Genomic DNA, 16,174 nt, shown 5'->3' on the forward strand with positions numbered 1-16,174 from the left:
CTAGATAAAAACCAGGTGTTCAAGATTTTTTTTGCCATTTTCCACTTACAAACCCGAGCCTTTGAAACTGTAACCAGAAAAGGCAGGGAGAAGCCTCCGTGGGGCCTCTCTAGGAATCTCCTGGGAGGAAACAGGGCCTCCACCCTCCCTGTGGTTTCCCCAATTACACGCATCATTTGCATTTACATTGATTCTTATGAGGAAAATTGCTTCTTCTTACAAACTTTTCTATTTAAGAAGCTGGTCACGGAACAAATTAAGTTCCTAAGTAGAGGTACCACTGTATTATTGTATTATTTCTTATTTTTGTAAGCTGCCCTGAGTCCTAAGGGATTGGGTGGCATAGAAGTCAAATTAAATAGAACTGAAACTGTGCACGCAATGCACAGTAGCAATGATAATGGCCCCTGCACCCCCCACTCTACCCAGTGTGTTTGTTCATATGGACTTGGGACTTATATAGGGCAAAGCCAGAGATGGGCCGCTACTGGAACACCTGTGTGAGATTTGGCTTCTGCGCATGAGCAGCAAGCGAAATCCCGCGTGAAGACGCCTGTGCGAGTGAGATTTCAGCGATTTTCAATGATTTTTCTTTTGCTTCAGCAGATGTTCGGAAGCAAAGATATCCCCAAAAATCGCCGAAATCCTGCCTGCCCATCCTCGTGCAAGATTTCTCTTGCGCAGAAGTCTCACATCAAAGGGCCTGCGCATTCCTGCTGGATGTGCGTGCATCCATGATGGCCTGAGAGGGTGCATCAGTAGCGCCAAAGATGGCAGTCCTGTGCTGGGCAAAGCGGGTGGTCTCCCTCAGTCCCCCCCCTTGTAGTTTGGTTGCCTTTTGATAAGTCTTCTGTACTAATTGAAAATTTCAAAGTAAAGAGATCTGTCTCTCTTTACACCCGCCTGCTGTCTTAGTCTCTGCTCCGTTTCTTCTAGGCTCCCTGGCTGAAAAAATTAATGCTCCGAGGACTCAGCATGGCCAATGCTGCACAGAGCAGTGAATTTGCAAGACAAATGCTCCATTTGTGTGATGATTCTTGCTCCTGTTACCACTGCCAGAGCCCTCTCCGCTCTTGAGGAGACCCAAGGGAGCTAATAAAATGTTTTTAAAAAGGGAAGAGGATATGAAAAATACAAATTAAACTTAACCCGACAGCAAAGGCCAGCTGAGACTGAACCTTTGAGGGATGGGACAGCCTTTCTGGGGGTCATTTATTCTTAATTTCTCTCCCTCTCTCTCTCTCTGCTCGGACAATGACTCAGAACGTTCTAAGCACTTAGAAATGAAATAATAATGAAAGATTATAAACACCAATTGACATCCTCTCCGAGAGTAGCTATTGGAGGCCAGGGAATTTGCTCTCTTGTGGTCACTGACAGCTATGGCAGAAATCCACTTAACCAATGTCTCACTCAGCAAATGTCGGGCTCAACTGCGGTCACAAGTCGAGGGCTACCTGTCCTCTTATTACCAGCCCTTTATTTTCTGATCGGTACCTTTTGAAAACACTAGTTTGGATTATGACGGCATCTCCTTGCAAGGAGAGCAGTGAAGGGCAAGCAAGCCTGCCCTCCTGTGGATGCCTGTGGTCACTACAGCCTGCGTTGACAGGTTAACACAGTGATGGTAAACCTTTTTTCTCTTGGGTGCCAAAAGAGCATGTGTGCATGCTATCGCGCAAGCGTGAGTGCCCACACCCATAATTCAATGCCTGAGGAGGGTGAAAACAGCTTCCCCCCCCCAGAAGCCCTCTGGAGGTCGGAAATGGCCTGTTTCCAAGCTTCTGGTGGGCCCAGGAGACTCGTGTTTCACCCTCCCCAGGCTCCAAAGGCTTCCTGGAGCCGGGGGAAGGTGAAAATGCCCTCCCCTACCCCCCCGGAGGCTCTCTGTTAGACAAAACCACTCTCCCAGAGCCTCTGTGTGAGCAAAAAATCACCTGGCTGGCACATACATGCATGTTGGAGATGAGATTGGCAAAGGTTTGTGTGCCAGCAGATATGGCTCTGCGTGCCACCTATGGCACCCGTGCCATAGGTTCGCCATCACTGAATGAAATGAAAACAGCCGGGGAACTGCTGGATAAGGCCACCCCAGCCAGAGATTCCTTCCAGTGGTGATTTTTTTTAAATTTATTGTTTTTGAGCGTCCTTCCTTCCTTCCCATGGACAGCCAAAGACCCCCTTCCAAGGAAACTATTGATTCTAGAGAGATCGGGTTGCTCTTAAATTTTGATCTGCACCCTGCTTTCAGTCAAGGGGTGCTCAGAGGGGTGGAAAAACAAGGAATTTATCAATTAAAACGGCTCATTTTTAACAACGGCTGGCCTTTGCCCATTTCCAAGCGGGGAGGGCAATTGAAATTCTTAAGTGGCGTAGTTAGTGAATCCCATATCTGCACGTATGCAATGGAGCCGTGGTGGCAAACCTATAGCATGTGTGCCAGAGGTGCCACAGAGAGCCCTCTGTGGGCACTCGAGCCGTCGCCCCAGTTAAGCTCCACCATGCTTGCGCATGTGCCTCACGCTGGCCAGCTGGTCTTCAGGTCTCTGTTGTGCATGTTTGTAGGTGGGGGGCGCATTTGGGGCCATGCATGTGTCTGTGCAGGGGGAGGGCAGAGGTGCCACGTGTGCATGCGGGCGGTGGGTGGGCTGCATGCAGAGGACGCATGCAGATTGTTGACTGCATGTGGAGGAATATATGCACATGTGTGGGGCGCATGCATGAGGTGCATGCATGAGGTCCACATATACACTGCATTTTGGGGATTCGCATGCACATTTTGGGGTTAGCCATCCCTGCAGCAGTAGAGCCTCTCTCTTCAGAAGCAGGCTACCTTTCTTTTGCTCTGTTCTGCTCTGCTCCCCAGGGCGGCGCAGGATCCAAGGCTCCTAAATCCAGAGAGATCCTTCCTCCTCACCATCTGGCTCAGGGGGGGGGGGCAATCAAAACAGATCTTCTTCACATGATCTTGCTATTTTTGTTTAAAGAGAAAGGGAAAAAAAGACGCGCTCTGCGCTGGGGGGGCGGTCGGGGGCAGCCCTTCCGTGGTTTGCTTCCTCCCGGAAAATGATTGGACTACAAAGCCGCCACTTCTGCTGCCAGTGGAGAATGGGATCTGTAGTCAGGGACCTTGCAGAGCTGAGGTTTTTCGGAGTGGCTGCTTTTGACGCAGCCCAGAGACCGTGCCGGGGGGGGGGCGGCAATAAACAGAGCCTCCACGTTCAGGGGAAGGATACCAGGCGTCAAAGAGAAAAGAGTGCAAGAGGGAGTTAGTTGCGGACTCTCATGTCAACTTTTTGGAGGTTTCCAAGGTCCCCAGCTGCCGTGAGACCAAGCACAGGACAAAAATAAAGACACGGTTCTCCTGAACGGCTCCGTGCAAAATTGCATCTATCCTGGGTGTCCGGCCACCCCAAAGTCTGCAAAAAAAGATTTTGGGAATGTCAAGAGGGAGAGGAGGAGGAGGGGGATTGGGAGAGAATTTCAGGAGGCTGATCCTTTTTAGATGCTGGAGAAACCCTGCAATCTTGTGCACGAGTGGAGGAGACCGGCTCCCAGCACCAGGAGTCTTCATCGCCGTCGAGGCCACCTGCTTCCTTGGATCCACCCACATCAGGTTTGTCCTGCTCACTGGGTCCCTTGGAGGCTGTGTTGTCTGGAGGTCTCCCTTGTTCCACCTCCTCCTCGCTCGGGGGGGAAGGCCCTGCCAGGAGGCCCCCTTGTCCTTGCAGGCCTGGCCTCGTTTTGAGCCCCACGGCCTTCAAGATGGCGTCCATCTGCTTCATGTAGTCCAGGTGACCATTTACCTGAAAGGGAAGTCAAAATCAAGGGTCAGACCTGTTGGGTATTTTGGTTACTACAGTGGTACCTCATGATACGAACCCCTCGTCATACGAAATTTTCGAGATACGAACCCAGGGTTCGGAATTTTTTTGCCTTTTCTTATGAACTTTTTTCACCTTACGAACCTGCCGCCGGCCGCTGGGATGCCCCACCTCCAGACTTGAGTCCCTCCCATTTTTTCCCACCCTGTCCTGCACCTTTCTCCTCTCCAGGACTCATGGAGATCAAGAGGGGAGAAAGGTGCAGGACAGGGTGGGAAAAAACGGGAGGGACTCATGGAGATCAAGAGAGGCTCTTTTCGCCTTGCTTCGTTGGGACTGCCACCTCTTGCCACCTCTCGCTGTCCCTCCCCCCACTCCGTTCGCCTCAACTTCGTCTGCTGGCAGCTTTTTAAAAAAAAAGCCTTAATGTTTTGGATTTTCCTAATTGGCTTGCACGCCTTATTGGCTTTTCCATTGATTCCTATGGGAAACATTGTTTCATCTTACAAACTTTTCACCTTACGAACCTCTTCCTGGAACCAATTAAGTTCGTATGATGAGGTATTACTGTATTACTATTATTAGTATTAGCAGCGTTCAGCTGGCTTAATTTGCAGCGAATTCAGCATGGCAAGAAATTAACCCGTGACTGTGTGAATCCCATTTGTTAGCAATAAATGACCACTCCTTCATAAAGATGAAAAGTGCAATCTTTACTTACAATTGTGTTGGTTCATGCATTTACAGATTGCAGGCAGAAAGGCTTATACAGTATTCCAGTCCATATTAATAGTCTCTGGATGCTTCCATGTGCAGGGATGGTTTTGGATTGCCCACCTTTGCACATATGTCCTCAACCGAAGACAATGGAGCACAGAGTAAGGTAGAAGGACGTGTGAGGAGAAAGGAAGAAGTGAAGGGTCAAAAGGGAGGGGCCATCTATTCTGCAGTTATTTATATAGTCTGCAGATTACATGCCTCTTTTGGTCATCAAAAGGTGACACACTGGTCAGTTAACCACGACCTGATCATAGAGACGTGTTTACAAGACAGTGCAAGCATGTGGTAGAGTAGTAAAAAGCCAACAAGACCCTCCTCACAGGCAGAAATAGACTGTTCTGACCCAGCTCCCCAAAGTCGACAAAAATTCCTGAAGTTAAATCAACACTTCCTTTATTAGGAGCGCCAGCAGTCTCGGCAAAAAGTTTCTCTCTCACCTCAGGCCAAGTCCATCCGGCAGGGAGATGAAGAGTTGTCTGCCCCACCTATTCATCTCCACCCCATGCCTTTTCTCCCCAGAGCTAGGGTGGAGCCTCGCTAGCAGTGGTGGCTCTTCCGTCCCAAGGACCGGCCCATAGATTTCCACTGCTCTCCTCTCCTCTGCCTTCTGTGCATCAGGCACTGGGCCCAGCTGTTCCTCCTCTTCCTCATCAGCCACCTCCAGACCTCAAGATGTTGAGGGCTGATGGACAGCACAATCTCTCTCTCTCTGCCAGCTCCATTCCCTCTTCCCCTTCACAGCTCTCAGGTTGCCCTGATGCCAACCCTGGTCCCCCCTCCGTCTCCTCTGATTCAACTGGGGAAGAAGTGGCCGGCCGAAAGGCCACAGACCTGTCTTTAGATTCACACTGCTCTCCTCTCCTCTGCTTTCTGCACATTCGCGCGTCAGGCACTGGGCCCAGCTGTTCCTCTTCTTACTCATCAGCTACCTCCAGACTTGGGGGCTGTTGACTCTCTGAGGGCTGACGGATGGCCCAGGCTCTGCCTCTCTCTCTCTCTGTTTACCAGTTCCATTCCCTTTTCCCCTTCAGAGCTCTCAGGCTGCCTTGATGCTGACCCTGATTCCCACTCCGCCTCCTCATGTGATTCGGCTGCTGACAGGCCACAACACAGACATTCCTCCCTCTGGAAAGGACCCAGCACGGCCAGACGTCCGGTGACCTCTCAATCCAGGGGGAGCAGTGGCTCCCCAAAAGCTCAATTTGCAAAGTTATTAATCTCCACTGCCTAACCTGATGTAAATAAATCAGGTAGGGCAACCTACATTTGTTCTATTTAATCAATCTTTCGGATCCTGATCAATTAAATTAGGTTAAACTTCACCCACATGTTTCTCTGATACAGTTGCTGATACAGAGGAATCATTGAGTCTGTCATCTGCTCCTCTATAACTGTGTGGTTTGGTTCTGCAACCCAGCAAGACCGATACAGACTTCAGAGGAGAATCAGAACTGCAGAAAAAAACAATGGCTGCCAACCTGCCTTCCATTGCGGACCTGTATACTGCACAAGTCAAAAAGAGGGCAGTGAAAATATTTACTGACCCCTCGCATCCTGGACATAAACTGTTTCAACTCCTACTCTCAAAACATCGCTACAGAGCACTGCACACCAAGACAACTAGAAACAAAACAGTTTTTCCCCGAATGCCATCACTCTGCTAAACAAATAATTCCCTCAACACTCTCAAACTATTTACTAAGTCTGCACTACTATTACTACTAGTTTTTATTCATCATTCCTATCACCCATTCCCTCCCATTTATGACTGTATCCTTAAGATTTTTATTAATATTGTTTTGTGATTGCTTAATTGACCCTTATGACAAAAATGTTGTACCTCATAATTCCTTGCGAAAGTATATTTTCTTTTTTCTACACTGAGAGCATCTGTGCCAAAGACAAACTCCTTGTGTGTCCAATCACACTTGGCCAATAAAGAATTCTATTCTATTCTCTGAATTGGTTCTTTTATTTTTCCCCACAACTGAATTTAAAATTTAGAATTTAACTGAACCAACACACACCCAGCTCTGCCAAAAGAACATTTGCCATGTGTCCTGGTGCAATGGCTCTGAATGTGGACGGTGGGCAGTTTCTTTTTTTAAAAAAGTTCTTCTGTTTGCTTCTAGAATACAGGGACGCACTGTCCCTATTCATGGAGGCTCCACTTAGCTCCTGTATTTAAAATGCTTGGTTGAACTGTCTTGGCTGAATGCAAAGAGGAACCGGAAGCCCGTTGGCATCTGGAGATGCTGATATTATCCCGAAATGCCAAAAGGTTTTGGGCTTCCCGGTTGCCTGATCCTTGGCTTTACCAGGCAATCTGCCACTATAGACAATTCTCCCGCCTGCCTTTCCGCTGCTTTCTTTTAATTTTTTAGCAAGACTGGAGCGTTAATTTTTTAAAAAGCCCTGTCGAAAGCCCCCAATGTGCCTCTGATCTTCTGATGCCAGCCGGGGAGCTCAAAGGGTGACAAAAGAAAGCAGATGGCCTAGAAACCAATCAAGGTTTAGCATCAGAACACAACCGTCAGAATTAACGGCAGAGAGGGAGGATAAAAGCGCCATTTGGCCCTGGGCTCCGTTTGGGGAACAAGATGTGCCAACAAAATGTGCAACACAGGAAGCCCCCCCACAATGTTCCCTCTAATTTTTTTTCGGAGTGGGCGGAAAAGTATAGTGTCTGAGTGGCAGTCCCCTTGGGACTAGGCGGCATAGAAGTATGTATGTATGTATGTATGTATGTATGTATGTACGTACGTATGTATGAATGTATGAATAAATAAATAAATAAATACCTTTTTTTTAATTAAAAGAAATTAATAAAAAAACAAAACCAAAATCTATTACTATTAAAACTAAAACAACCAGCAAAATCAAAAACATAACTATTAATAAAAACAGGTGAGGGCTGGGTTTTTTTTCTCTGTTATTATTTAAGTGCTTTTACCATATGCTTTAAATCAAGAGTCACTTCTCTCTCTGTTTCTCTCTCTTTCCTGTCATTCTCTGCCTCAATCATTTTCTCATTTCTCTTTTTTCTCCCCTTTTTTCTATCATTTCTCTCTCTCTTCCTTCCACTCTTCTCTCTCTCTCTCTTGCTTTTTTCCTCCCTCTCACTCTCTTCCTTCCTCTCTCCTCTCTCTCTCTTTCTTGCTCTCTCTCACTCTCTCGCTTCCTTCCTATCTTCTCTCTCTCTCTTTTGCTTTCTTTCTCTCTCCTTCTCTCTTCCCTCTTGTTCTCTCTCTCTTTTTCTCACTTTCTGTCTCCCTCTCTCCTCTCTCTCTTGTTCTCTTTCTCTCTCTGGTTTTCTTTCTCTCTCTCTCTCTCTCTTGCTTTCTCTCTCTCTCTCTCTTGCTTTCTCTCTCTCTCTTGCTTTCTCTCTCTCTCTCACTCTTTCTCATTTTCTCTCTCTCTCTCTTGCTTTCTCTCTCTCTCTCACTCTTTCTCATTTTCTCTCTCTCTCTCTTGCTTTCTCTCTTTCTCCCCCCTTTCTCTCTCTCTCTCTCTCATTTTCTCTCTATCTTGCTCTGTCTGTTGCTCTCTCTCTCTCTCTCTCGTTCTCTCTTTCTCTCTCTTCCTTTCTTCTCTGCAGAGGCCAGTAAAAGGTTTTCCTTAGTTTGAATGTTCTGGGCGGGCTGGCAGGGGGATGGGGAGCGCGCACGTATGTGCGTCCAACATTCAAACTAACCTTCACCGGCCTCCGCTGTGAGAAGAATGCCTGCCCCACCTCTCCTGCAGCCCCTTTGCTGACAGCCAGGACGAAAGTGCTCTCGGTGAAGGGACTGCGAGAAGGGTGGGGCGGGCGTTTCCAAAGCGTTCGGAGCGGCTAGCGGCTGGATCAGGAGGACGAGAAGCTGCAGCTGCTGCAGTCACCACTGCGGGAGGAGCCGCACCCCAAGGGGGGAAGCGGAGGAGGAGAAAAAGGGGCTGATCAGGTGGGCGGGCGAGGGGTAGCGGCGAGAAGCCAGGGGCGTGAGGGGGCCAGAGGTGCTGGGTGGCAGGGGGGTGTTTTGGGTTGCGCGAGCGCGCAGGTGCGCACCTTAGCAAGTACAGTGCCCCCCCACCTGGTCCTTTCTGCTGCCAAGCCCCCCCCCCCCCCGCTTGAACCCCTGCCTCATGCAATGCAGTATATGTTTAGAAAGGCATTTCCAATTCTTGTTGGCTTCTCAAAGAGAAACGGAGAACAGTTTTTTTTAAAAAAATATTATCTTAAAACAGCTTCTGGGAATCCCAAAGGTGCCTTTCCCCCTCCTCCCCCTCCCGCAAGAGGCAACTGGACTTTCTGGTTTTTCTTTTGAAGATGTTTTGTTTTTCCTCCAAAGAATCTTTTTTAGCTCTACCTGGATGGTGGAGAATGGAGCAGCAGGTTATCTGCCACATGAATCCCAGCCACTGGTTAGGTCCCACAGAGTTGGCCTTCTCCAGGTCCCGTCACCTAGACAATATTGCTTGGTGGGACCTAGGGGAAGAGCCTTCTCTGTGGGGGGCCCAGCCCTCTGAAACCAGCTTCCCCCGGAGATTCGTACTTCCCCCACCCTCCTTGCCTCCCGCAAGAGTCATTTATGCTGCCAGGCTTGAGGCCACTAGACTCTAGCCCCCTGGCCGATGAATGTGTTGAGAGAAAGTTGACCAAATGTGAATGACTGTCTTTTTATGGGGTTTTTTGGGGGTATGTGTGTGTTAGATTTTAAATTTAATTAATTGGATTTAAGGTACTATATATTGTTCTGTTATATGTTGTAAGCCGTCCTGAGTCCTCAGAGAGGGACGGCATAAAAATCCAAAAAATAAATAAAATATATAAATAAATTATGAACATTGGAACACCACACCCATTTACCTAGAAATCTTCCTTTATATACTGTCTGGGTGTGGCCCACTGTTTCCTAAAGATGTAACTGTCTAAACTTCCTTTCATAGACTCACTTTCTGAACTTTTTCCCATAAAGATATTCCTGTCTGCTTCTTGATCTTCTGACCTGGGCATCTAATAAGGGCTCCTTACCCCCAATTTACCCCTCCTCCTCTCAGTCAGACATTACCATCATTGGAGTTTCTACAGTCTCTGGAGGTTTCTCAGGTTCCAATTCTCCCTCACTCTCACTCTCTGATTCAGCTGGCAAGAACACTGGCTTAGGGTACCAAGATGGGCTCAGTTCACTCTCCTCAGAATTTGTCATTAACTGACCCGGTCGTGGACCACTCACAAGTCCATGCATTTTAAAGCCACTAAGGCTGAGAAAGACGGCTTTGTGTCTGTATTCAGGCCACCTAAAAACGCCAAACCCTACCATCTCTTCAACCACCACTCAACCCCCCCAACTGCCCCTTTTGTCGACCTCTGAACTTTGCTGGATCTCCGCCGTTGCTTCCCGCTGACTTACCAAGGAAGACAGATCCACGTTCACCATCCGGCGGTCCTCCAGACAGACGGGCTGAAGCCCTGCGACGTTCAGCTGAATGGACGCGGTACGGTAGACATATCTCAACAGCCAGTCTCCCCTGGCGGAGGAAGGAGGAGAGAGGGAGGAACGGGGCTGGATTCACATGTCAGCTGGAGAACATGGGTGGGACGTGGGGCTGAAGTCTTTGTAACATTGTCAACAGTCTTGACTATTGCGATGTGCTCTACATGGGGCTACCCTTGAAAAGCGTTCGGAAACTTCAGCTGGTGCAAAATGCAGTGGTGCGTGCAATAGAATAGAATTCTTTATTGGCCAAGTGTGATTGGACACACAAGGAATTTGTCTTTGGTGTAGATGCTCTCAGTGTACATAAAAGAAAAAGATACATTTGTCAGGAATCATGTCGTACAACACTTAATGACTGTCATAGGGGTCAAATAAGCAATGAGGTACGCCCGTATTACTCCATCATTATGCGAGCTGCACTGGTTGCCAGTGGGTCTCCGAACGCAATTCCAGGTGTTGGTTATCACCTTTAAAGCCCAAATGGCTCAGGACCAGGCTACTTACGGGACCGCCTCATATCTCGCTGTGGCTAGTAAGTGCCCACAGAGTCGGACTTCTCCAAGTCCCATCTGCCAAACAATATTGGTTGGCGGGACCTTGGTGAAGTTCTCTGTGGTAGCTCCGACCCTGTGGAATCAACTGTCCCCAGAGATCTGTATTATCTCCTCCCTATCAGTCTTCCAGAAAGCTGTTAAGACCTGGTTTTTCCAGCAGGCCTGGAATTAAATTTGATTGCAAGTATCTATGGATTTTTAAAATTATATTATACACTGCTCAAAAAAATAAAGGGAACACTCAAATAACACATCCTAGATCTGAATGAATTAAATATTCTCATTGAATACTTTGTTCTGTACAAAGTTGAATGTGCACAACAGCATGTGAAATGGATGGTCAATCAGTGTTGATTCCTAAGTGGACAGTTTGATTTCACAGAAGTTTGATTTACTTGGGAGTTATATGGTGTTGTTTAAGTGTTCCCTGTATAGTTTTATCGCACTGTAGAGTTTATTGTTGTGTTTTATCGCTCTTTTTATTACTGTTGTATTTATGAGTGCTGTTAGCCGCTCTGAGTCCGTTTTGGAGTGAGCGGCATATAAATACAATAAATAAATAAATCGGAAAGGCTGCCAGGCAGAAGTCAAGAATCCAGGATGGGTCAAAGACGCGATCTACAGAAATGACAATGGAGCACAGAGGCCGCAGTCCCCTCTCAATTCACCCAGAAAGGAGATTTTAAATCCCACAGCCTCCTTCCCAGTTCTCCCTCACCAGTTGTCTGCATGCAGATTATTTGTCATTGTGCACATAGTTCCTAAACTTTGGGATAAGGTTCACCAATGCATGGGGTGTGGCCCACTACTGGGATAGGGCCTATTCAGAACCGGGCCAAGCAAGCCGGCAATGCAACTTGACTTGTGTGAGTGGCAGGTTGGTGTGCACGCACACAGCTCGACTTGTGCAAGAAGTGGGCGGACTTGCATACACAACTCAAGTTCTCCTCTTCTCTGGGCCGATTAACAGAGTTGGAAGGGACCCTGTAGGTCCTCTAGTCCAACCCCCCTACCTTAGCAGGAGACCTTACACCATTTCTGACCGATGGCAGTCCAGTCTCTTCTTGAAAGCCTCCAGTGATGAAGCTCACACAATTTCCGAAGGCAACTTCTGTTTCATTGGTTCATTGTTCTCACTGTCAGAAAATTCCTCCTTATTTCTAGGTTGAATCTCTCCTTCTTTAGTTTCCATCCGTTATTCCTTGTCTGGTCTTCGTGTGCTTTGGAAAATAGTTAGACCCCCTCCTCTCTGTGGCAGATCCTCAAATATTGGACAGCTGCCATATCCTGTCTCCCCTGGTCCTTCTCTTCACTAGACTAGCCCAGCCCAGTTGTAAAGATTATGGACCGCTGCTTGGGGATATAGATTAGTGGGGGGGAGTGGGAAGAGAAAAACTAAATTTAATCTTCCCAATACTAAATCCTAGCAAAGGGATCTCCAGAGTGCCTTGGGAGTTGGGCTGTATGCAAATCCAAATGAATGAATGAATGAATGAATGAATGAATGAATGAATGAATGAATGAATGAATGAATATCTTTTCAGAACCTCAGCTTAAAGCCTGTGGCTCTCTCTCGGGAGAGAATTGAAGTCAGAGTGGAGGGTCAAAATTAAAAAAGCCAATTTTTCAAGGAAATTAGGAAACTGAAAGGAAAGGAAGAGAAAAAGAAAAGTGTGTTTGTGTGTATGTACCATTGTTAAGCCCAACAATACCTGCAGAAGCCATTGATGATCCTGCCTGAAATGACTTTGGTGATCAGTTTCCAGGATTTGGGATCGCCTTCTACAGGGGCCCCCAACAGTACCACGTCTTCAATGATCCCTTCGCAGTCTGGAAAAAAGAGAGCCACCCAAAGATCAGCCCCCGTGGCATCCCAGAAGAAACCCGCTGAGCTTTGGATCCCCTGCAGGGAGATCCCAGCGCTGCCCCTTGGTGGGCGGTTTGAACTGCCAGCTGTTTGCGTGTCTCTCTGAAATTCGAAGGATAATCAAAAGGATTGCTGGAAGGATCTGAGCAAAATCAATTTGGTCATCCGCACCGAGGGGTTGCAGGGGGGTTAGCTTCAGAGCAGGAACCCCAAAACAGAAGTGGGGAGGGAGAGCTGTCCTACCTTTCTCCTTGGCCATCTCCTGCAGGCAGAAGTAGATCACTCTCGCACCAAGACTGAACCCAACCAGGGTCACTGGCCGCTTGCCCTACAAGAGGAAGGGGAGAGAAGAAAAATGAGAAGAGAAAAACAGGTATCCGACACGAATAAACAAACTAACAGCTCTCATAGGAATGTTAAACTTAAGGCCCATAGGCTCAGGTGCTTAGATCTGGCCCTCTGGGCAGCCCTGGAAACAGCAAATGACTAGCCCACGGTGCCTTTGCCAGTGAAAATGGAGCTTGGGAGAGAAATGTGCCTAGCAGGCTCCTTTTCTCTGGTGAAGGGCTTCAGGAGGCTGTCACAGCCAAAAACTGGGCTTGGGGGACACGCAGGGAAGGGATGCTTTCCAGGATCTGTTTTCACTGGCAGAGGGCCAGCAGAAGAAACTAAAAACAAAACAGAAGGAGAAATGTTTCCTCCTTTTGCATTTGAGCATCCAAGAAGGGACAGGAAAAGGAGGAGAAAGGGAAAGAGGGAAGACAAAGTAGGGAAGAGGGCAAGGCAGGAAAAAGAAGGAAAGAGGGGAAGGCAGGCAGGCAGGCAGGAAGGAAGGAAGGAAGGAATAGGGTGTCCAGGGGGAAAGCATTTTGAAATTCCCTGATATTTCCCTGACATTTTCCTGTAACTTGCGATCTAGGTAAGGCACGGTCGTAGATGACGTCATACCAAATGGCTAAGCCGTGGAGGAAGCTGAGGAAGCAAATTGTTGCACAATTATTGCTTGACTCTGCTAGGCAGCCGATCCTTTTTTAAAAACATGACTTTTCTCTGACTTTTAAACATTTTAATACAGTTTGATTTCCCCCCCTGGTTTATTCCGTTTTTTTCACGAATTCCCTGATAATTCCCTAATATTTCCCGAACTGTCGATTTCCCTGATAATTCTCTGATTTCCCTGTTTTCCGGGTTTGCTGGACACCAGAAAGGAAGGAAGGAAAGAAGGAAGGATGGATTATAAAGAGAGGAAAGGGAGGGGGTTGAGAGAAGTCCTGCCACCCGAAGCTCAAAACACATCCCTGATACAACCCTCTATGAAATCGAGTTTGACACCCCTGAACTATCTTGTCTCTAGTCCTCATTTTGGGAGATGCAAGCCAAAGTTCCCTAGGATGCGGGTGGTGAGAACATGCAACGCCCACCCCTGTGACTGGAGTGGCTTATTTGCTTTCAGGCTATCCGAAACAAGGCAGCCATTTTCCTAATTGCATTTTATATTCTTCCACCCGTGGTAGCAGTGAGGTAGGTGGGTGGTGGGTGGGAATGAGACAGCAAACGAGGGAGCTGAGTCTCAGCACCTTCCTTACTGGGAATCCTCTGGCTTTGGAATCTTTTCCTGGCCAGTGTGGATTTCTACAAAACTGGAGGGCAGGCTCTGTGTTATAGCCCGAGACGAACACGGATGACATGCCTTTTAAAGAAACCCTATCAAGCCCAGTGTTTCTCAACCTCGGCCACTTTAAGATGGGCAGACTTCAACTCCCATAATTCCACAGCTTATGTTCCGAGTCCGACCTAGGCATTCTCCAAACCATAAAGCAGACTCTGTGTGAGGGCAAAAATCCCTTTTTCATTAAGTTACCATGAATTCTTCTCATTCGCATACAGCAAACTCTTTCAAGGGTGAATCTACAGTCACAGACCTTATCAGGCTTGGAGAGCTGCCAGGCCGAGATATTGAAAACCTGGCAAGGAGTCTCTAAGAATCATGAACCAATTAAGCAAACTAATTGTCTTCTGCAAACTCCCCTCCCCGTTTTCTCCTTTTTTATTCCCTTTGGGAGAGGATTCCCATTCATCGTCCACCTGTGGCCTTACTCCCAAGTCGACCCTTGTTCCTCAGCTGTTCCTTTCATCTGGCAATTCTGGGAAAAGGCTCCAGGTGTTCTTCTGCGTCACTGACGTCTGACTCCAAAGGCAGCTGATAACTGTCAGACATCTCTGGCCCTGTTTCTGCCTTGGGTGGAGAGCACTCGTTTGAGCCTTCATCAGACTCCCCAACCTCCTCGCTGTCCGAATCTACTGCCAGCTCTGCTGGAGAGTCACAACAGCTTATAAGGCTTACAACAGGGTTGGTATGGGAGTGGGAGGGGGCAGCCTTTCTTCGACTTACCTGCTGCCGGCTGAGTAGTATCTGTGCCAAGTGTTTCCCGACCTCAGTGGAGCGATGGAGACACACACCCCAGGGGTTGTCGATCACACCAGCCACCGCCAGCAGAGAAGCAGGCAAGGTGAGGGCTGTCACGATCCCTGGGAGGAAGAGGAGCCAACGGGATGGGTGAAAAATGAGAAAAAATGCCTGAGGGGAATCGACGTAGCCTTGTGAAGCTGTGGGACTTCAGCTGCCATGGATTAAGCCCATGGGGTGGGGGGGTGGGGGGAGGAGAAGGGCCATTGTGCCCTCTTAATAATGGCAATGAAAAAGATAGAATCAGGTTCATCCTCGGACAGGGGAAAGAGAGATGGTCCTTCTATGTCTCTAGTTTAACAAAAAGAAGAACCAGGGGAGACACGATAGCAGTCTTCCAATATTTGATGGGCTGACACAAAGAAGAACAAGTCAAACCATTCTCCAAAGCACCTAAGGGTAGAACAAGAAGTAATGGGTGGAAACTAAACAAGGAGAAATTTCCTGACAGTTAGAATAACTGATCGGTGGAACAGCTTGCCTCCAGATGTTGTAAATGCTCCAATTTTGGAAGTTTTTAAGAAGAGATTGGGCAACCAGCTGTCAGAAATGATATAGGCTTTCCTGTCTAAGCAGGGGGTTGGACTAGAAGACCTCCAAGGTCCCATCTGACTGTGTTATTCTATTTTGTTTTTTTGGAGACGCCAAGAAAACGGCCTGGATAAGTTGGTGTGAAATCATAGAACACAGGAGTTTTGTAAGTCTTGTAGTCCAAACCCCTGCTTGGGCAGGAGACCCTATATCTGTGGTGATAAACCTATGGCACGGGTGCCACAGGTGGCACATGGAGCCATATCTGCTGGCCATGCGAGCCGTTGCTCTAGGTCAGCTCCAGCGCACCATGTGCATGCTGGCAAGCTGATTTTCAGCTCACATGGAGGCTCTGGGAGGGTATTTTCAGCCGCTGGGGGGCAGAGGAGGGCATTTTCACCCTCCCCAGGCTCCAAGAAAGCCTCTGGAGCCTGGGAGGGTGAAAAATAGGCCTAATGGGCCCACTGGAAATCAGGAAATGGAGGATGGGGATCAGTATCGGGTTTTATTTTATTCATTTATTTATTTGTTTGTTTCGTCAAGAATGTATTGGTGGTATACAAAGATATAATAATAAGATACATGATGGTAGTAAGAGAGAAACATTAGGACAGGGGACAGAAGGCACTCTGATGCACTTATGCATGCCCCTTACTGACCTCAGGGAGTCAGGA

The 16,174-nt window shown here is 47.9% G+C and overlaps 1 protein-coding gene across 1 annotated transcript; it reads right to left on the reverse strand.

Moving 5' to 3' along the window:
- Positions 1-296: 296 nt before the first annotated feature.
- Positions 297-15,080, reverse strand: LOC139155866 (transmembrane and coiled-coil domain-containing protein 4-like; the record flags this gene model as incomplete). The annotated part of the gene is made up of 5 exons (XM_070731207.1): positions 297-3,806; positions 9,995-10,112; positions 12,348-12,465; positions 12,746-12,830; positions 14,895-15,080. Coding segments are annotated over 5 exons (870 nt in total), but the record flags the coding sequence as incomplete, so codon positions are not given.
- Between the last annotated feature and the right edge of the window lie 1,094 nt (positions 15,081-16,174).

This window comes from Erythrolamprus reginae, unplaced genomic scaffold, assembly GCF_031021105.1.
Source record: "Erythrolamprus reginae isolate rEryReg1 unplaced genomic scaffold, rEryReg1.hap1 H_70, whole genome shotgun sequence".
In the NCBI taxonomy this organism is placed as follows: Eukaryota; Metazoa; Chordata; class Lepidosauria; order Squamata; family Dipsadidae; genus Erythrolamprus; species Erythrolamprus reginae.